Here is a 22,344-nt window from a genome sequence, read left to right as displayed (position 1 = left end):
TTTGTCACTTTTATGATGCTTTCTCAAATGTTTAGTTTATTACGTTTTGTACAAGACATCCAGGGTTCAAATCCAGGACACTCACTGCAATTTCATGTCAGAGTGCCATGTTAGCAACATTTTAGATATAAGATTTTGGACATATTCATTAATGTCCCACACTGCATGCTGCAACTGCATCTTTATTTGAAATAAATAATATTTTATAACTTTGTGGATGCTGGTCAATTTATTTAAGCAATAACACATTTGAGCAGCTGCTCTGGTTTGTCCTTTTTCCCCTTCTTTACAGCAATAGTGCTCCCAGCTGTCCTGATGAATGTGTTTAAGGGGTAAGTAAAGCAAGTTAGGCCTCCTGCTTGGGGGGGGGGGGGGGGGGGTGATTGCATTACAGTGACTGTTTCTTCAGGCTAAACCTTTTATTATGCCACCAGGCTTCATATATATATTTTTTTCACAATAACTGTGGCTGTCAGACAATATAAGCACACTCAGGCTTTATGTAGGACGCATAAAATATTCGGGTCAGGACACAATGCAAAGGGGTTACACTGTGTGTGTGTGTGTGTGTGTGTGTGTGTTTTGCATGAACAGGAATGTGTGATGTCATTCAGCAATAAACGGACAGGCCTGTTAATACCCAAACCACATAAAAACACACCCATGCAGTAGTTACTGTACAGCTTTATGAATATTAAATTACACAGATTGTTATGAGAAGTGGGACTAGTTTAAGCAGTTGTGTCAGGGGCTATACTTTATTTACTTTTTAAATCTTATTTTACCAATGCTATTTAATAACAAGTAACACGTTACTTTAAGTAATTTCAAGTTCCAGCTTCTGCCTTCTTTTATTTCCATATACAAATTGTCTTCATTTTTTCTACCCTCAACAGTGAACCCGTTATTGTCAGGATTGTGATTGCACCCTGTTGCCTGTTTAAATAAAGGCAACAATAACACACGTCCTTCCATGGAAATGTGAAGTTATTAATAACGGTATAAAATGTAAAAAATAAATTTTAAAAAATGTCCAGTTTAAGAACAATAAAACAATGAAAATAAAGATTAGTAGAGGTTAGGGAAGTGGAATGGTTTTTTTTCTTCTTTTTCCTCGAAGAAGAACGGGAATTGAGTCAACTCGGTGATATTTTTAAAGATGACACATGATGTATGGAACAGTTAACAGAATGGATGCCTGCGAGCTGAGCTATTTTAAAACCAGATATATGGTATCTGGTTACATAAATAACGCTGATTAATGGCTGGTGTGTGGGAAAGCTCTTATCTTACTTGTCCTACTTGATTTGAGCGCTGTGCCTTTAAAGGAACAAACTGCTCCGTCGTTAAGTTCCAACTGTCGACCCGGCGGCCACGTACGGCTCGGTGCCCCAGCGGTTTGGGTTAACTTCTCTGTTTTTGACTGCTTTCTAGTAGTTTTTCTTTCAGAGGTGCGAAAGACAAAGTTTTTGAATGAAGCTGTAAAGCAGCAACAGCAAGAGGAGGAGGAGGAGAGGGCGGTTTGTGGGGTCGTCCGGGGGTATCGGATCTGGGATCGGCTCACATTTATAACCAGACGGACGGCGGCTTCTTTGGGGCAGAGCTGAGCTTCACGGACGGACAGTTTCACCGAGGAGGACGTGGAGCTCGAACTGTTTAAAGGACGGGGAAAAGGTCGGAAATATCAGGCGGGAGGGGGAAAGTTTATTTTCTTCTCTCAAGACTGCGAGCTGTTGGACTACTGACTGTAAAGTTTGCGGATATTTGTGTTTAAGCTAGGCTAGATACAACTACTTGCAACTTTACTGAAGCAGAGCCGATACGCATTTTTAAAAATGGATAAATACGAGGATTTAGGGCTCGAGGCGAGCAAGTTTATCGAGGACCTAAACATGTATGAAGCATCCAGAGATGGCTTGTTTCGAATGAGGAGGGATGCGGGAAATAACCCCGACTTTGAAGAGACGAGGAGAGTTTTTGCCTCTAAAATGACTAAAATACACATGCAGAAACACCAGGAGGAGATAGCCAGAAACAACGAGGCCATTAAAATGAACGGAGGTCACAGCAGCATACATTACACCAAAGACAGACCGCCCATCAACAGTTACAGACAGCCGAGTGAAGCTGCTGCGAAGCCCCCACTACTATCTGGCCCTGTGCCGAGCACCGCTGCTGGGAGTCAGTACGCACAGTTTGACGGCCAGAGACACCACACGGGTATCCAGTCTGAACTTCCTACCAGCAGGACTTACGAGTACGGAAACAATTACGACAGTAAGGAGCGCTTGGAGCCCCATTCATACCAGCATACCACCCCTTCCCCGCCTAGCTCTGGAAACCCTTCTCATGCGCGTCACCCAGTGAGCCAGCCGCCTGCTTGGGCCCCATCCAGAGACAGCCAGCCTGCCCCATCTTTGTCTGAGTCTGGGAGCAGCAGTGCATCCCAGCACCTATCCCAGGCACCTTCTACCTTCAACAGTCTTCTATCCCAGCAGAATCAGGCCATTTCTTCACCTGTCAATAGAAGTCCACCATCTCCTGCTGGGCCAGTTAAAGGGTGGGTCGGAGAGCCCTCTGGCTCAGCAAAACCAGACCTGGCGCCTATCCTGCCTCTGAGTGCCTTCACAGGAGGAGCTGAATTGCATGTGCAGCAGCCCTCCACCAAGCCTGCGTCCCATTACACGCCACCGCCAATTTCTAAACCATCTGCCAGCCATAATGGTCCCGTGGCAGCCTCCTCTGTCCTTTCTACAACTTCTGAAACGCCTCAGCCCAAAGCCCGGGTGACATCTTCTGCTGTAAACCCAAGCAGTGTCTCCAAAAGCATCATTCAGGGTCAAGGTCAGAGCCAAATGCCTGCCTGTGGACAGACCAACAGTGCTGAAGCTGAAGTCCCGGGCTCCTCTAAGCCTGTCCAGCTACCCTGTCGTTCCGTCCTGACACATCCACCTGAACAAAGTCCTTCAGCAGCTGAAATAAAATTAGAAGCCCTCACTAAGCGACTGGAAAAAGAGATGGATGCCCAGCCAAAGGCTGACTACTTTGGTAAGAATTCAGATTGCAAGTATTAACAAGGGGATTTCTGCCAGTTGGGCAACTGAACCACCAAACCACAGTCCAAAACATAAACCACCATGAGACATGTGAAACCCAGAGCAGAAGAACAACAAAGGGTACATGTGCCAGTGAATGAGGCAAGTTGGTCACTTGCTTCATTCATTGACACGTGTACCCTTTGTCAGCTTTTGTAATCCTTCTGTTGTGGGTTTCTGTTGCAGACGTGCATCTTGTGTGTTTCTTTTTTTGGTGACATGAATACATGCCAACACTTTTTTTTTTGTCTGTGAAACTGCACGTCGACCGATGCCGTGGTGGTCCTTTCCCCCTTTTCCGCTCTGGAATCCAGACGGAATAATTTTCTAATTTGTCATGTCTCATGTAATTGCTTAATTGCCTACCCACAACAAACCCTTTGGCAGTAAAAGAATGTCAGAGGCCAGAAAGAAGACTGTTACCCTCTTATCTCATCTCAGGGAGGTAATTGATTACTATTGAGGCCCTTAACTCTGTACTTAGAGCTTTATCACTTTGGATCTGTGGGGCATTAAGTTTGTAATTGTATTGATGCTCCTCCCTCATCCAGTTTGTTTGATTGACACTAGAATGATGTCACTGACAGAGACCTGTGCTTGCACCCTTTTTTTAAGATTGCACTTTCTGTAAGCACGTTGTCAGGTTTGTGCATGCACCAAGCTCAAGCACATGGAAAACTACAATGTCTCCCATTCAGTTTGATATAAACTTGGGAATATTTGGCATAAAGTGTTTGACCTCGTTATATCGCAAGGAGCACTTAAAAGAAATTCCCAGCTTTCCAGCTCCATCTCTGGAGAATTTTTATATAAATCTGTCAACATTTGAGTAATTACTGCTAACAATTTAACAAAAAGACAAACCAAGGAGTTTATGTGATTGCTTTGGTTTAAGTTGATCAATGTGACTGTAAATGTTAGAATTTGGGGTCATATGAAGAACAAACAAGCCGCTGCTCTCAACTTGTTGAGTTTGGGGGGGAAAAACCCTGCATATTCTGGTTTTCATTCCTCCTGTTGGTGCATGTAGCACTGAAGCTGCTCTCTCCAGACTGCAGGTGCTATCAAAAAATGAATACGCAAAACATGCTGGGGAGAGAAACAAAATACAAAAACAGATGCTTGCCTTTGAGATCAGCTGATAGGCTGTAATCACAGATGCAGATCCTCAGGTGTTCAAAGCCAAAGTCATCTTTGAAAATAGGATTCGAGAGAGAAACATGGTGGGAAGGAAGAGAGAGCAGGAGACCCCGACACACGCACATGTAGCCCACCCATGAATCCTCGCTGGAGGAATTTCCTGCTGGAATGTCACAGATGTAATTCGCCTTCTTCTACCTCACTCCCCCCTCCCAAACGTGCTTATATTGGTGTGTAAGGAAAGATCCTCTGGCATACGCCACAGTCACTGATGAGGTGCACAAATAGCCAACGCAATGTGGATGTGTGGGAGAGCACAGTGTGCAACAGGCCGGGGTTGAAGATTTCAAAATGATGCTATATATGCCTTTATTTTCTCACACACTGTCCTACATAGCCCACACAGTTCCTATATGGAGTTTCCCACCAGACCATGGCTCATCCTCTGAGTCATCACTTTATACCAGAGGTGGGGGGTAAAAACTAGTGTAGGCTATTTTTTACATGCTTAAGTTTCTCCTGAAAAATCCTACTTTTGAGCTCTTTTAATGTTTTAATTTGTAAATCGTTTGTAGTAGTGCTTGAATATTAAGTTACTGATATATGCCTGCATATATTGGGCTATGTTGTTTGCATACTGTGCTGATTGGTACGGAGCCCCTCTGATGACATGGTCCAAAAAATAAATAAATTGTGGACACAAAATACTACTTCGTGCCCACGAAATGGGTATAACATGCCCATGAAATACTTATTTGTGGCCACTAGGGATGGGTATTGTTTAGGTTTTATCTGATACCGGTGCCAAATCGGTACTTTTGAAACGGTGCCGGTGCTCAAACGGTGCTCAAACCGGTGCTTAAAGAATGGAGAACACAAAATTGGTCCAAAAACCTCTCATATTCAGCTGGTTTTTTGTAAAAAGATAACAATGTTAGCCTTTTCTGCAGCTATGGGGCATATATGGTATCACTCTTGGCTGGAAGCAGTGCTTAAACAATGGAAAAAAAATACAAACTTTGTCCAAAAACCTCTCATGTTTAACTGTTTTCCACTTTTTCTTTGGTCATTTTAGCCTTTTTGGCCAGGGTGAAGGGAGTATCTGCCATCAAACAAGAAGACAGCAGCATGTAGCTATGATGATGTTTGCTAGTTCACCTTACATGCATTAATGTAATAACGTGGTTAGCCTACTCAACGTAAATTACACACGAACAACATTAAGCTACTCACGCAGAGAAGAACGGCTGCTGCTGCCATCAAATACGGCGCATTTCTTGGCTTTAAAAAAAAAAAAAACGCTATGCGTCACCAGCTGTTTAATCGGCCCTTGCAGTTGGTTGACAATGAAATCTATCCCGGCGTCCAGGTCGTACTTGCGTCTGTAAAGCAACTGGGCTCTCAATATCCTGTTTAAATGTCTCTCCGTAATAATGGTTCCTTGCATTGCAGGCTTTTCAAAATGCATTTGTAGCTCATTCCCAGCCTAAAATAAAACTCATTCATACTGTTTATGTCCATGGTGTATAGGTTTAGTCTAATCTTATGCTACGCAGCTGTCCAGGAATTGTATCAATGTGATGTGCGCACGCTATCTATTTCGTTGCCACAAATGCGTAATTCGTTGCCACGTTATACCCAATTCGTGCCCACAAATTAGCATTTTGTGCGCACGTTATACCTATTTCGAGGGCACGAAGTAGTATTTTGTAGCCACAATTTATTAATTTTTTGTACCATGTCATCAGAGGGGCTCCGTAGATTGGCATTAACTGCAGTTGGAGGTTCTGGGAAAACGAGTTCATTGCCAATGGCTGCACCAAGGGAACACTGAGGAATGTCTGAAGGAAGAGAGTGAGGAATTTAAGAAATGAAGTCTTGAGATACAAAGAGGAGGGGCGGGGGGTGTCCCAGACGAGTTTAGGGGTGCCTGTGGTGCAGCTTGAATGGATGAGCAGACAGTCTGAGAAATTTAGGGACAGGTTTGTGGATGCAGCTTTGTCCTTGGCTGCAAGAACTTGAGAGGAAGTTAGATTTATGGAGGAGTTCTTTCAAGAAAGAAGAAGCAACATCCCAGAGTTCTCCCTGGCCTCTTCCTCTAACTTTCACATACACATCCAGTGGAGAGTTTTTAGTGTTGCGTTAAGATGGAGGATTAATTTATCCCATCTGGCTGTTGAGTGGAAAGCTTCATCTTAACTCTTCCCAGGGATTCTTGGCTTCTGCTCTGGCAGGCCTTTTGGAGGCTAATTTATTTATTTTATTTTTGATCAAGTATGTGACTGGATATCCTCACAAGCTCACATCTGCATGGTTTTGTCTGTGTGCGTGCACTTGTATGTATATGTGCTACAGTAACTGGCAGAAGTTGGTATGCTGTGTCACTTGTCACTTCTGGGTGTGATGTGTGTGTGAGCAGATTATTGTATTGCATTCATGCGTGTGTCTTTTATAGAGTTCATGTGGTGGATGTGTTCATCTAAGTTAATGTAGGTGTAGGTGACTCATGTTAAAGTGAGTGAAGCACAAACTGCAACAGTGAGTAACAGTTTGTTTTGTTTTTTTAAGTTTTAAAACAGGAAAACTAAAGTGACACTACATTTTTAGCCTGTTTTCCCTTGCAGTGCATACAAATCAAATGTAACCCCCCCCCCCCCCCCTGAAAAAACAGTGTTCTGTGCTGTATTTGTACCATTTCTTCTGTTTTTGGTTTTGTGTTTTTGGTTTTTTTTGGTTTTAAGAAGACTTGAGATTTGATCTTGACTTATTCAAATAGGGTATTTTAGTCTTCGTATTACTGCTTTATCATGTTTTCATGTAAACAAAGAGCTTACATAAGAGCAACATTCTTTGGCTTTCTAATAATATCCCTCTGTCATCTCTAAATCTTCTTTCCAGCCAGTGGGGCCCCTGATGATGTGCACTCTGTGGTGGCATCAGGAGAGGTTTAGCTGAATTATATATATATGTATATATAGCCCAACTGTATTACTGGAAGTCTGTTTTGAGAATCATTTGATGAGCGCTATTAAATGTAACAGCATGTTTGTGGAGGACACAGTCATATGATGAGTGTTGGATACAATGGAAACAGAAGTTTCTTTGTCAGTGTTGGAGAAGCTGAGCTGTGTTAGGTTGGGCTGGGCTGGGCTGTAACACTCTTCTGCTGAGCTCCATTTCTTAGTCTCTGGGGAGTTTTACTATTAAAAACACACGCAAATAACCTCATGCCTGCCTTTACTTAACTTCCCCCTCACTAAAAGAGAAACTTGAGGTCTCACTTTCATCCTCCATCGGTGTCATCGCCCTTTCTGTTTTAACAATTAGGTAGTCATATCTCACTGATTGATTTAGCAGCCCATCAGTCAGCAGCGATGGCGGTCCATATGTCAGTTTGCCTTATCATACCATGTCCTACTGTTTCTGCTCAGAGGAGGGTTCTCTGGAAATTCTCTCAATCCTCATGCAGCTCTCGGTATAAATAGTTGCATATTGATCACACGGTAACCTTGTGTTGCTCAGGAGCTGTCCAGAGTCAAGGGAGAGGTTATGTAATGTTCCTGGCGTGCCATCATGTGAAAGGCTTGTTGAAAGGACAGAAATAGTAATCTTCACCCAACGAGAGAGAGAGAGAGAGAGAGAGAAAAAATAACACGACTTGGACGTGAGTGTGTATGAATATTAGCTACACTCCCATGTCTTGATATCGGGACACATTAACTGTGTATGTTGTAAAAGTAGGACTGCTCTAATTCTTATCAGCTCTTTTATTAATAGACTTCTAAGTCTTCAAGCCAAGTCAAATAAGCAAATACTGATGTGTTTCCCCTTTCAGTCTAAACCAGCTTCCTGAAGTTTTCTCTTCTCTCTCTCCAGAAACTGATGAAATAACCTTTTGTTTTTATATTTGAAATTAATATCTTGTGCTGTAGTAACATGAATTTACCTGAACCGTGACAGCCATGTTGGTTAAATGTGTGTCTTCTTGCCTGTGTTCTGTTCCAGGGCCGTGTGTGAAGTGTAATAAGGCAGTGCATGGAGCCAATCAAGCCTGCCAGGCTATGGGTAGCCTCTACCATGACAACTGCTTCACTTGCAGCGCCTGTAGTAAGTACACACAAACTCCCGTGTGCCGCATACTCTCACTTTTGCTCCCATTTAAACACTTTTCTCCACACATAAAGCTGCTGTCACCTCCTAACTAACAGGCTGCCAAAGAAGCTCTACTCTTGAATCAAAGTGGTACCTTCTTCTTTGCTCATTCACTGCCCCCAAGCAAAAACATGCAATTATTTAGGGATTACTGTCCTCTGCTGCTAGTGTTTGGTTTCTGGGTGTGCCAGTCACTCGTTCAGCCCAGACAAAGGCATACTAAAAGTCTTTTTGCCGGCCTAATTCATCTGTCTTTCAACAAGCTAGCTTTTCGAATAATACTTAGTGTCTCTCTGAGTGTTTTTAAGGAGTTCAACTCTTAAACCCACATCCACACTTGGGAGGAATGTGTGCTTTGTGGCACATGGACGGAAACAAGAGTGGCTTGTTTCACACTGGACCGGTTGGCTACAGGGTTTATTTGTTCAAAGATGCTTTGGCATCGACTTCAAAAACTAAATCTCTCATTTGTTTGTGTGTTTCTTTAAATATTGCTTACCGGGGGCAGATGCAGTTTTTCAACTTTGAGTTTAAATGAAAAGTGTGGGAACGGCCGCACGTATAGATCCTGTGGATTCTATCAACGTTGTGCTAAATAATATTTAAAGGGTTTAGTTTACTTTGTCGCTTTCGACCTATTACTTATGGTTTGTGGTTGACCTGTAGCTAGATGTTAATTTCCTTCCCCCACTAAAGCATGACCTCACTCATGGCTTCAACCATTAAAATCTCTGTCCCAATTATCAGATCATGGGTATGCAGGGTATTTGTGGCACTCTGGAGATCTCTGCCAAGGCTCATTATTCTGTACCACTGCTGACCTTTCTGGTTATACACTCAAATGTGTAATTAACACCTCTATTTCCCTTTACCCTCCGTCATGTTTGTTTGTGAGGAAAATGGTGTAGCTGAATTATGATAAGAGATGCATAATATTGCTGGGTTTAGCAGTATCTTGTAGACCTGATTTCAGACATGGATCTCATTAATTTTTATGTTCCTTCAGACATGTATGTAACAGTATGGATTTAAAGGAGCTGCCAAAAATGCATCAAAAACGAACGCAAGTTGCAAATTAGAAACAGTGCATGAGATAAGATTTTATCTGTTAATGTGTTAAAATATAACAAATCATGTTTTTAAGGAACTGAGCATTTCAAAGTAAGTAAGAGAGATGGGCACAGTCCTAATATAGCTGTACCTAGTAACATTTATACTAGTAAGAAGTGACAACGGCGCTCATTCAGGCATGAAGACGATTAACGGAAAGGACTGCATGTCTCTAAGGGTTTACATGGTGGCTCAGAGTGTAGCTGATTCCTGAAGTGGTGGGAGAAAGTTTACACAGCACATACCTCTCATGGCTTGTTACAAGCGAGGGCATTAGGGTTGTGTTTGTTCCGAGCGGCCCCAGGGGAAAGCATCTCATCTGGGGAGGAATGCAGGCATGGGGGCCCTCTGTAGCCCCAGCTCCAGGAGGACAGTAGGCGCTGTTGTGTTAGCTGGGAGTACAGTGTGAGACAGGGAGACCATTTACCACGCAATACAGAGCCAGCACACAGGAACATAACTAAAAATATAAATGCATATGTAATACTTGCTGCATAATCGAGTCAGCTACTCAGTACTCATGTATTAAGCATTGCCCCTTTTTTTTTTTTCTTTTTTTTTTCTCCTGTCTCCAAAATGTGTGTGTCAGCATAACTGCTACATGTGTTGAGTTGCATAAGATTTTATGACCATGAACCTCCTTCTAGGCTTTCAGTCTACCAATCTGCCCCCCCCCCCCCCCCCCCCCCCCCCCCCACACACACACACACACACACACACACACACACACACCCCCCAGGTGACTGTGAAAGGCAGGCGGACATTCCTGGTGGCCAAGAGCGCTCAGGCTGCACGTCTGAGATTCAGCACTTCGCTGCAGGGGTCTTCCTTCTAGTTTAATCATTTACTGTTTACAGACATTTAAAGGTAAAAACACAGTTTCAGTTAGAGAGAAAAAGCCCAAGTTTTACTTCTCAGATGGTCTGTGGAACTGTTTAAAAAAAAAAAAAAAAAAAAAAGTGTAATTCAGAAGAAAAAAAATTAAAAACAGCTTCTTAAATTTATATGCTTGGAGACACTCAGGAAAACTTGCATCTGTAGAGTTAATCTTGATGGAAATAAAAAGGAAATTGTGGTTGTTGTGGTTTGTTTTTCACATTTATTTTACTATGATAGCCTAGAACTGCAGCAGTGAAGCAAAGAACAGTGATAAACAGATTCTGCTTTCTCGATATCAGCCCATAATACAAGTCAGTCTGCAGGCTCTGGAGGATACAAGCCAGGATCCTATTGGTCCTTCAGTTTGCTGGTATGTTAACATCTGGAGGCTACATTTTCAGGGTCTTGACCAAACAACCGAAGTTCAAAGAAGTCTTAAAAATACTCATTTTCTTTGTAAATTAAAAGTACATCAGTGATTTCATAGAACAGGAAATGATTTTAAGGTGAGAACAATCTCTGACATGTCACAGTCGAGGACCTGATTCGTTGAGGTTGAGGCTTGATTGGGAAGTCATGGCAGGGTCATTAGGAGTTGCTCATTTTCTGAATGGGATCACATGAGGGAATTCATAGATTTGCTTAATTAGAACCCGGCCCTGTGTTTTGGCTCTGTCCCTCAGGTGTTTTACATTTTTATGAAAGCGCCGTAGTCGTCGTTTCTTGTGCTTTTCAAACCGTCACTGCTGACTCCTGACTTTAATTAAGCTCTTATCTTTGTGCAAAGCCTTCCCTCTGTGACTCACTTAAAAAAAAAAAAAAAAAAAAGAAGAAGAAGAATGTGAAGAAGACGAATGGTCCATAATTCACTTTCATCCCCTTCATCCTTCCCTTTTTCCTTTAGGGACACAGTTCCAGGACTATCAGTAATTACTCACGGCCAGTTCCCCACCTTGGTCTGATCAGAATGACTTTGCTCTTCTTTAGGTAGTCTAGGCGACACTTTGGTAATGCATGGTCATTTTTACTCAGTTAAAATGGGATCATGAACTTGTAAATTCCTGAAGAAGTTAATGTGCTACCCAGTGAAAAATAGAAATCATGAGGTTTCATGGTTTAGATCTCATTTTACTTTTTATTCCAGCTCATTGCTTCCAAACAGTCCAGTTATGACTTTAAATCGTCAAACAATTAGCTGAAAGATGAAGCAATGAGAAATCATTTTCCGAGGAAAAAGCCCCAGTACTTATTCTATCATGAAAAGGCTTTTTGTTTTTGTTAATTGGTATAGGTTAGGATGTGGATCTGTCTCCTGGAACAAGTAGACTGGTTACACAAAAAAAAGTAAACAGATTGTGGGATGGAGCCTGAGAGATAAAGAAGACTGCGGTTCACTAAGGTGAACCCCTCCCTCTCTGCTGTCCCCTCCCTCATCTCCCCACTTCCAAAATCCGAGGAATGTTCTTTCTTCCTGTGGGACCAGGGCAGGCGTAGCTATGTGAAGCACACAAGGGCTTGGTACGTGTGTTTTGACAAAAAGTAAGCATACCCAGCATGTGTAAGGACATTGGATAGGAACAAAGAAGAGCAGTGCATTATTGGAGGATTTGGCCTATGGTGTCCATGACATTCAACAGGGCACTCTTTAATCAGTTTACCTGTCCAATAATTAGATTTAATGAGCCCTTTATCTGCACGTGTTAGATCCAGATGTGTTCCTTGCCTGATCTGTGCCACAGTAGTGTTATATTAAGACACCAAGACACTGTGAATCCCTGAATTTGATTAATCTGCTTGGAATTCAGCAGGACGTAATGAATACTGCAAGACGGCCCATTACCTTTTGAATAGCTGTAATTAATCACTACATTCTTAATGCCTTAGTCGTGGTGTAACTATTTTCTGAGATGAAGCTCGTGGCTCATGTAAGACTTTCCAGTATGACAGTTCAACTTTCTGTCGTTAAGTTATCTTTTCAAGCCTGTTCTAAACTGCCTAACGTTCGTATTTCAGTAAGAGGGAATAAGACGATTTTGTTAGTCAAAGCTGTGGACAACTTTGATGCTAATAGACTGTTCTCTCTGTTCTGCAGGTCGAAGACTGAGAGGGAAAGCTTTCTACTATGTTGGAGGGAAGGTTTTCTGTGAAGAAGACTTCCTGGTGAGCAGTCGATAAAGAGTCAATATTTAGTTTTCTTAAACTGGATTTTATGGTCTGATAACCATCACTGGGACTTAAAAATGCAAAAAAAAAAGCATTAGATTTAGTTTAGATGCCAGTCAGTATCCTTCTGTCATGGCTCATTTCTAAAATCAGATAACTTTGTGATTTGCCTAAAATACCAGAAATCACAGGTTCCCACCATTTGTGCGCAAGATCGCCAGTTCAAGACCAGAAAGAGACGAGTGTCCCAAAGAGCGTTGCATCAGGAAGGGCGTTCGGCATAGGAATGTCTGCCAAATCAAATATCCCTCCACTGTGGCGACCCCTTGTAAATAAGGGAGCTGCTCAAAGAAGTTTTTTTTTTTTTGTTGGGTTTTTTTTTTGGGGGGGTGTACATCGTTCCTTAATCCAACCCATGATCATTGAAAACTGCTTCATTCCACTTGAATGCAAATGGCAATCAGAGACATGACCTTCTGACAGAGTTTAGAGAATTTCCAGTATTCAATGTGAATAACTTCCTTAAAATGAGACTGGAAAGAGGTCTGTTACTGGAGAAACAGCTTTCCTACTGCTGATGGGTTGGAGGGCAGTCAGGCCAATTGGACCATCAGAGTATTCCCACGTGTACTTTGCAAAAAATTGAAAGAACATTCCCTGTGCATAATCATGGATGCATTCAACTCAATTAAAAGCCTAAGTTAGAATTTGTCATGAATTTTTTTGTCTGCGTTTTACAGCTGGTGTTTATGTTGCGTTCATGTGAAAAGTATTTTACAAATTCATTCTTGCTCTCTCAGCAGCCCTGTGTCTGTTTACCCCGCGAGCCCTCTCTGTGTAAAACCTCCTGTAATTGCCCTTCCACCAAAAGCTCGTAGCTTCTCAATTAAAATCAACATTTATACTGAGTTAAATTTGCTCCGGCTTTGCTCTCTGTATGAAGTGGTGATATATGCATATGTATTCTGCCAGGCCTGTACGTGTGCACTGTTCTCACTGATATTTTCCTACATAATATTTTTGAAATACTTAAATATACTCAAAACAAACTACACTGTACTGACTTTGTGACTAAATCGGAAAAAATGTCACTGAAGCAAATGTTACTGCAACAAACTGTAGAGATGGTTTTAGTTCAGCTGCCCAGATGGCCTGGGATTTGGCCTAGGGTAAACACTGTGGAGCTGTTGAGGGGTTCTATTGTGAGAAAATCCGTTAATAAACCATATTTGTGTTTTCTCTGTTGTAGTATTCTGGTTTCCAGCAGTCTGCAGACAAGTGCAACGCCTGCGGACACTTGATCATGGACATGGTAACTGTTGGGTTCCTCTCGTCAGCTGAATGGGCTTCTGTGTGATTTTTGTGTGTCAGAGTCTGGTGATCTCGGCACTAAACGTGGTTACTTCATCCTAAATGAGCATTCAGTGCACACATCTGGATGATGACTTAATAAAGAGCGTTGGCTCTGTGTCTTTGTCTGTCTCCTCAAACACAGACACACAGGCTTGTGGTTTAGAAACACCCCGATGTGATGTCATCACAAGTCAGGAAGTAAAGTATTTCTGTTGGCATGAGTCTGCATATGTTAACCATTCAGTAGGCTGAGTAAAGGAGATTTCTTAGTTTTTCTTGCTGTAAATAAAATGTGTTAAAATTGGGTCAATCTTTGTGATTTGTTTGGTAGGTAAGCTTGCTTCTTGTATTTTGCTGAGTTATTTGTCTTAGACTATTCTGGGCTGTGATGATGACTCAGTTAACCCACCAAAATGTTCTCTCTTTTTTTTCCTTTTTTTTTATTTTTTTTATATGATGACCATTCAAAATACCAAGAAACATGAAGCGTGTTACTCATTCCTCTCCATAGATCCTGCAGGCCCTCGGGAAGTCGTACCACCCAGGCTGTTTCCGCTGTGTCATCTGTAACGAGAGCCTTGATGGAGTGCCCTTCACTGTGGACACCGAAAATAGGATCTACTGTGTCAAAGACTACCACAGGTGAGTGTCGCTTGTTACACAGTAATTAAAGGAGCACCTGGATTTGTCTGGGGTGGATTTAGTTTAAAGTGACGCTGGGAAAACATGTCCAGGTTTCATGTTCCAATTGAACTCACTAGCACAGCCCTTTAACTTTCCTCTGCTATGGCGGGATCAGGTTGAGAAGGCCTGCACGGGTTGACTAAATTTCCCTCTGCCACATGTGGCAGACACATGAGAAGTTTATTCTGGCAGGGGGCAAGAGAGAGAGGGGGAGGGAGGAAAGAAAATATCACTGTCCAGTTAGAGGTGTGACTAGTGGCACAGAGCCATGGCTCTTCCCATTATTGGACATAATCTGCAATACAAGTAGGGGTCTGAAAGGTTTTATGTATGAATCCATGTGTGGGAACTGTTAACCACTTTGACAAACTGCAATCACATTTGAATGTGCAGCACCTGTAAAGGCTCGCTCTCCACAGCGGCTCTGCAGTTCCAGCTGGTTTTTTTTTTTTTTTGTTTTTTTTCCTGCTGGGACAGCATGTACAGCAGAACCAAGCACGTGGCCGATCTCTGCCTGGCAGCCCCCAAATGTTCTCTACGCTGATTAAATCAGACAAGCCTTATTGTGTATACAGCTATGTGACTTTTGGCCACAGTCATGCCCATCCACACTGAGAGACCCTTTGTTTTTTCCTCAGACTTCCAGGTGCCTGCCACGTGTGTGGAAATAATGAATCCAGTTTGCGCTTTAATTTTCTACTCGTTCTTGGATTTGGGGAATCACGTGTGTGAAGTGAAGCCAGCACATCTGCAGACCTGGCATTTCCTTAGCTGAATCAGGAGGCGGGGGAGGGGGGGGGGGGTGTAACGTCTGGTAAAGGGACACTGCATATGAACTGTGATCTTTAAAGTCTGGATAGAGTTCATTTTAATTCAGCTCATTTAGTTACTACATTTACCTTAGTCGTTACAGTTTTGTTTTTTTGTTTTTTCAGTTAAGTTTTAAAAAAGTCTTTAAAAGTTTCTCTTTCCATCTTACTTTCCCAGGGTCCTTGCACCTAAATGTGCTGCCTGTAACCAGCCAATCCTGCCCTCAGAGGTAAGCTATCGCCACCTTGTTTTCTCTGCTGTTTTACTTGGGTAACATCAGCAATGTGCATTTGAACATTTTGAGCTTTTCTCAAAAGAAAACACCAAAAAATACTTTGTCCTGGGTTTAAAAAAAATAATAGGTGGTGAACATTTAGTTCCACAAACGGCCACTTGAAAAACGCTCAACTACACAGTAGAATCAAACGTGTTTACAGCCTGTGACACACAAACTGTTTTGCTCTTTCTGTAAACTTAAACCAACAACTGTCACATGCAGCAGGACGTTTTTAAATCACTCCTCCCGTTAACAAATTGTTTACTAAGTTTGCTAATGTTAGCTGATAAATTATCAATCCTCTCTTTTGTGCATATTTGTTCATTTGTAAATCAAAAAAGTGAAATTAAAAAAAAAAGATGTCCAGTTGGCTACTCATCCCTTTATATATGCAGGTGTTAATTTAAATTACCATATCAAACTGGCACAACACAAATCATGTTTTTATACCCACATAAGATATATTTTAGTTATACAAAGGGTGGGAAATTCTTTGGTTACATCAGTTAAAAATAAGTGAAAGACAACCATACAGTATAATAAGCAGCTTAAATCAATCAAATAAAATATGACACAAAAAACGCCTGTCTCAATAAGGTAAAAACTAATCTGGGTAGAAATCCAAGTAAATATAATTTCATATTAAAAATGTAATTCATAATATGGTATGAGAGACCTGTATGCCTGGAAGTGCACAGACAGTAAAGAGAATAAATAAAATGCGATCAAGGCCACTAGCCAGAGTAAACTGGGCACCGTTCATAGTAAACACCTTCATCTCTACACCATAAGGACGCAGCTTTGTTGGTTAAAAGCAGCGCTGACATTTGAACTCCTCTATGGCAGCTTCAAATACCTTACTTCTCTGGTGACTGGACAATATCTGAAATATTTATTTAAACTTCAGATCCACTCAGTCCAGCTTGCCTACAGTAACCACTGTGTTGTAGCACATAGGTGCTGAGAAAATTACTCAGTATCCAGATAAGTATATGTAATTTGGAGCTGAAATGTGAACCTGTGTACAGGATATGATCATAAAGTGCCGGGTTTTTATCTTTACTGTAGAGAATGATTAGCTCAGGTTCACAGGAGGGCAAAGACTGTGAGAAGAACCATAAAGCTAAGATGACTAAGAAACTGTAGGAGTAGAGCATGATCAGCTATTTTTACACATGGACTGTCATTCAGTAAGAACGTGATTGATTATAAATCCTTAAGACCCAAACACAGAGCTCAAGTTTCAAGCTGGTCAAAACAATGTGAGGGCTCATCTGAGTTATCGTTTGACGGGAGGGAGAAATAAATTGAGTACATTCACAACATAGAATGAAACTGCTCTGATACTGGAGCAACCAGTGGCAGTCATGTCTCAACACTCGCCAAGATGATTGCCAAGCACTTGAGCTCCAAAGTTGTGATGCAGAGGAGTTACAGATCATTCAGCTCGTGGCTTGCATTGACGTCCCTGGGCTTCTTATCGATCTTTTGAAGCTTTTGTCAAACTGAGAAGTTGAACAGAAGGAGAGAGTGGAGCATTTTCTAGTGATATTACCTTCAGTGGTTTGTTTGGGTTTTTTTGTTTTTTTCCAGGGGTCTGATGAAACCATTCGAGTAGTATCCATGGACAAAGACTATCATGTTGAATGTTATCACTGTGAGGTAAGTAAAAACACCTCGAAATGTAAAATGTGTGTGTTTTAGTGGCTCTTAGCCAGTCGCTTTCTGAATAGCTCATTAAATGAAATTATAATGAGTAGATCCCCGATCTTAATTACAGTCTTGGTAATTATGCTGTGCTGAGCAGAGCAGGTATGCAACACCTCATCATCACCATCTGATCATTTTCTCAAGTACCCGTTGTTTGTTCTTTTGCATGATTGACAGCTTCTTTTTCTTTTTTTTTTCTCATAATCACTGAGCTGTGAGAAGTGCCTCTGTGTAACTACTGGATGGTTTCTTCTCAGCTTTTTTTATTTTTTTATTTTTAAGTCTTTCAGGTTGTTCAAAACACAAAATCTAGTGTTAGAAACATTTCTTTCAAGAAATCTTGCAGCACAAAAGAAAACCCCTGCTGACCAGAGCCATTATTGCTGTCAAATCTTCCACGATCAATACAGAGCAACAATCACACCCTTTGTCAACTGTTCTATCTGCTGAAGCTCACTCAGTAGACATGTCTCAGCCATGTTCCTGCTTTATGCTGTGCAGGACTGTAAGATGGAATTGAACGATGAGGAAGGTCACCGCTGTTACCCGCTGAACGGACACCTTCTCTGCCACTCCTGCCACCTGAAGCACATCCAGCCTGGCCGCTCCTCTTCAGTCGCTGCTGCCTCCTACTAACAGCGCTCCAGGTGGTGGGAGACACCTGATGGATCGGAGAAGGAACTGCAAAATATGGACTTCGGGAATTTATTTGCAATTCTTGTTGTAAAGGATTGAGACGTCCTGAAATATAGTTTGATATGTATATTGACAGGAATGTCAATGAAGTGTCCTTTATGCAGAATCCAATAATGAAGTACTGCAATGCACCAAAACCCTACTTTAAATGAAGCATTGCATGCAGACTTTCCAGAAGTGTTGTCATATTATAGATTTTCTTTGTGTAAATATGAAATGCCTTAGTTGTGTAAATATCCTAGACTGTGTGCCTTCAACTTCGCCTCCAAACTTCTGCTGTTAATTTCAACATTTAGTTGCATCATATAATAACTTAGACACATCTGTGTCACACGAGAATAAAACGATACTTAATTCCAGGGGTATAAGAGACGGGCATCATGGCACTGAAAGAATCCTGAATTGGAATCTCTGGAATGATTTGGCAAAACCAAAGATTGGAGTGGAAGTATAACTCTGAGGGGGAAATGTGTGTTTGTTTGTTTGTTTTTTTAACCCTTATTTTGGGATAAATCCTGCTAACATCAATGGGTTTTTTTCTTTTAAATGTCCCAGTGACCACTGAAATTAAAGCTAATTTACAGGATCCTTCAAAATAATTTCCCAAATGTGTTTTATCAAGTGAGAGACTTGGTTATACTGTTAGTCTGTTCTAAGCACATGGAGAAATAGAAGTGAGTTTTCTATGCACCTATGACAATGCTGGTATTAGAACTGTAGATCATTGCATTTTTTTTTTATAAATATTTATATATACTGTAGGCCTATAATCATTTGTCTGTTTTATTTTTTGGGCAATTCCCCTTTAAATAGTTATTTCCCTTCCAGAACATTTTCGGTTTGATGCTTTTTGCCATCCATATTTTATTCATATACTAACTTAATGCTTGCTTGCTTGACATTTGCAGTCCTTATTTTGTAACCAACTGTGTTCTGTTTGATTGTTGTAAAGGAAATATTTAATTAATAAAATACAACAAGCCAAATTTGATTTAGACTATTAAATTGCTATTTCAGACCCCTTAACAAGCGTCTCCTGTTGCTTTTTCACCGTCGTTATTTATTACTGATTAATTATATTAAGCTGACAAACAGGCTAACAGTGTAACTTCTTCAACATTGGCTGATATCCATTCAGCATAGATGCTGGTGCTAAAGAACAACAGGTATCTGATTGCGTTGCCTGTGCTTCAGCCAGACCACGTTTGTTTACAGAGCCCGCACCACTGTATCCAGAGGACAAGTGGGGCTACGACTGTATGCTGAGGCTGACTAAAAGTGCAGTGAGTACTGGCAACTGCACTCTGTTGTCTAGTCTTTTTCCTCTAATCCCAAAGCAGACAACAGTGGGACCAATTATGTCATGACAAGGCAACTATACATGTTTTAAGTTTTCAACGGATGAGGTAAAGTACGAATTGGGAGAAATTGACCCAAGCTGGTGTGCTGTCACACTCACGGGAAGAACCACCAACAATGTAAGTGACCCAAACACTCTGATTGGAACATGGGCTAGAAGTGGGTTGTATTATTACTGTGGACACCGCACTCTTTTGGTTCGGGTTCCTCTGGGAAGTGAGGGGGCATGTGCTATGGTACGGCTGGGAGCTCCACTCACACTGATCAGAAACCAGGTAAAAGCCCTACCACAACACAACACATGCGCTTTAGCTGCCAGACGTAAGAGACACATTTTGGCAAAGAGAGGGACCCAGGGGGCACATGCGTATGACCCAAGATTGAATTCACCCACCTGGATTGACTCAATAGGGGTGCCCAGGGGAGTTCCAAATGAGTATAAACTAGCAGACCAAGTAGCTTCAGGATTTGAAAGTATATTCATCTGGGTAACTCCAAACAAGAATGTTGATTGCATAAATTATGTCCACTATAACTTGCTGAGACTCTCTAACCTAACCAGAGATGGCATGGAGGGGTTTGTGGAACAGTTGGGTCCGACCTCGCTGATGGGAGTGCAAAATCAAATGGCCCTTGACATGTTGTTGGCGGAGAAAGGGGGTGTATGTGCCATGTTCGGAGACGTGTTGTACCTTTATCCCCAACAACACTGCCCCAGATGGCTCAGTAACTCGAGCTCTGGAAGGGCTGAAAACTTTGTCTAAAACTATGCATGAACACTCAGGAATCGACAACCCGCTGGAGAGCTGGATGACATCCGTCTTCAGACAATGGAAAGGGTTTGTGATGTCTGTAATGCTTTCTATTGCATTATTTCTAGGGATATTGGTGACTTGTGGTTGTTGTCTCATTCCTTGCACCAGAGGATTGTTGGAAAAGGTAATCACGAGGCCAGTGGACCCCGGAGCAGTGACCCCGGTGTCCATGATGCCATTGATGGAGCTAGAAGTAACTGAGTTCTGTAACTTCTGAGCTACAGAAGGTTAAAACTGCATACATGCCTACAAAACACATATAATACATACAATCTAGAAACAGGCCTGAGCAAAGGCCTGAATGCATTCAGCAACCTGTTGCATTTGAGTTTGCTTAGTAACAGGTGACAGAAGATGTGTCAGAGAGGAGGACAAGTCCACGGGGGCCTTCAGGGCCTGAAGCCATCGCCATATTTGGAAAAGATCTAAAAGCTGAAGGACAGTAGGTTTCAAGAACTGGAGTTGGAAGCCCCTAGTCTACACACATTCTCTTTAGGCGCAGGCAGACTGGCTGGCTAAAAAAAACGCAACAAGGAAGAACTCGATCCTATGATCTTCTGATTTGTTTAGGCGCCGTGTTCACTAGCTCTGAAAATAAGCACGATGGCGTCACCTGCTGGCATAGAGAGCAACTAGGCCGAGTTTTTTCTCATTAAGTTGTAACTACTACTATTTATTCATTTAACAGTTATTGTTCTTTTTAATGTTATACTTCAACCCGTTCTCACTCCCAAAGCGTAACATTTTACGCTAGGTGACAAATCGTCACCATATTACGTTTTCGGCTACCCACCACGTTCCTAAATGACGACCTCGAAAAAGAACGAGTAAACCTAGACTGCAAATACTTACACTGTTGTGAAATAGGAAGTTCTCGAGTGGAAACCGTCGTGGGCCAGTGGCGCAATGGATAACGCGTCTGACTACGGATCAGAAGATTCTAGGTTCGACTCCTGGCTGGCTCGCTCTTTTCCACTCTCCTCATATGTAAATTTAAAAAAGCTTCCTTGTTTTACTTTCACTTCCGTAGAACGAATTACGTCTCCATCTCCACGAGATCGTAGGTATTGTGATGGTTCTGACACAACCTCTAATAGTTATAACAATAATACTTATCTGTGTTTATCCAAGAAACTTTGTCTTCCCCCAAACAACCAAACTGAACTGAAGCTGTACTTGTTGCCAAGAAAATTGACTGATTGATAACTGATCGATTTTGATTCTTTGTACCACATTGAATTGGTCAAATCTTTCTAGAAATTCCAGCAAGTTCAGGCAACAGGCCTGCCTCTTTATTCTTCTGGTCACTAGCAAACAATATAATCAATACATCCACTATTTCTTGGAATTATACATCTCTAGCAAGTCATCCAGCATTTAACTCTTATATAAGAGAATGAAGGCTAAAAAAAAGACGAGCCAGCCAGGAGTCGAACCTAGAATCTTCTGATCCGTAGTCAGACGCGTTATCCATTGCGCCACTGGCCCACGTGACAGACTCAGTGCACACCTGCAATTCGTTAGCGTACCACTCTTCCTCTCTTACTTTAAAAGGCTCCGTTGGTCAGCAGATGTCGCTGTTGAGCTTTACACAAATAAGGTGGCAGGACGTCTCAAGCTAATTGTCGAACACACTTTTTTCTCAATATACTGACTTTAATCTCAGAATTCTGAGAAAAAGACACCAATTATGAGATTAAGTCTGAGAATTCTAAGGTTAATCTCAGAGAAAAAATTCTGAATTCTGAGAAAAAGTCAGACTTTTTTCATAAAAATTCTGGAAAAGAAAAAAAAGAAAGAAAGACGTGGCTACTTTTTCTGTCTTTCTAGTGGTCCTAATCCTCTTCCATAAGAACAGGCTAATCAGACAGAAACACTAGTTACATTTCGTCACAGAGTGCCCACCACAGCAATAAACCAGGTAACTACACTCCCAAAGGCAAACTAATATTAATGGTTTATTTTCACCATCTTTCGCTAGCTCACCTAAATTAACCAATCTGTGTCTAACCACACAGACTAGTCCCGCCTTCTAAATCGGCAGCTAAAACTAATGTATCACTTTGGTGATTAAGGTGAAATAAAGGTGAAATGTGGATAA

The 22,344-nt window shown here is 41.7% G+C and overlaps 1 protein-coding gene and 2 non-coding genes across 3 annotated transcripts; 2 read left to right on the top strand and 1 right to left on the bottom strand.

Annotated features, from left to right (window-relative positions):
• The first annotated feature begins 1,247 nt into the window (after positions 1–1,247).
• limd1a (LIM domains containing 1a) lies at positions 1,248–19,098 on the top strand. The gene is made up of 8 exons (XM_085291194.1): positions 1,248–3,048; positions 8,241–8,342; positions 12,469–12,536; positions 13,789–13,851; positions 14,404–14,534; positions 15,564–15,615; positions 17,257–17,325; positions 17,875–19,098. Exons 1-8 carry the CDS (start codon positions 1,836–1,838, stop codon positions 18,007–18,009), a joined length of 1,833 nt encoding a protein of 610 aa, XP_085147320.1. The 5' UTR covers positions 1,248–1,835; the 3' UTR covers positions 18,010–19,098.
• A 2,037-nt stretch (positions 19,099–21,135) lies between these two features.
• trnar-acg (transfer RNA arginine (anticodon ACG)) lies at positions 21,136–21,208 on the top strand. Its single transcript has one exon. It is a non-coding gene; the product is annotated as a tRNA-Arg (tRNA).
• A 450-nt stretch (positions 21,209–21,658) lies between these two features.
• On the bottom strand, positions 21,659–21,731 carry trnar-acg (transfer RNA arginine (anticodon ACG)). The gene has a single exon. It is a non-coding gene; the product is annotated as a tRNA-Arg (tRNA).
• Between the last annotated feature and the right edge of the window lie 613 nt (positions 21,732–22,344).

The sequence above is a fragment of the Mchenga conophoros genome, linkage group LG11 (assembly GCF_057382185.1).
Source record: "Mchenga conophoros isolate Kocher_MC1m ecotype Shallow Benthic linkage group LG11, M_conophoros_male_GT1.1, whole genome shotgun sequence".
NCBI classification, from domain to species: Eukaryota; Metazoa; Chordata; class Actinopteri; order Cichliformes; family Cichlidae; genus Mchenga; species Mchenga conophoros.
This window is presented reverse-complemented; position numbering and strand designations above follow the sequence as displayed.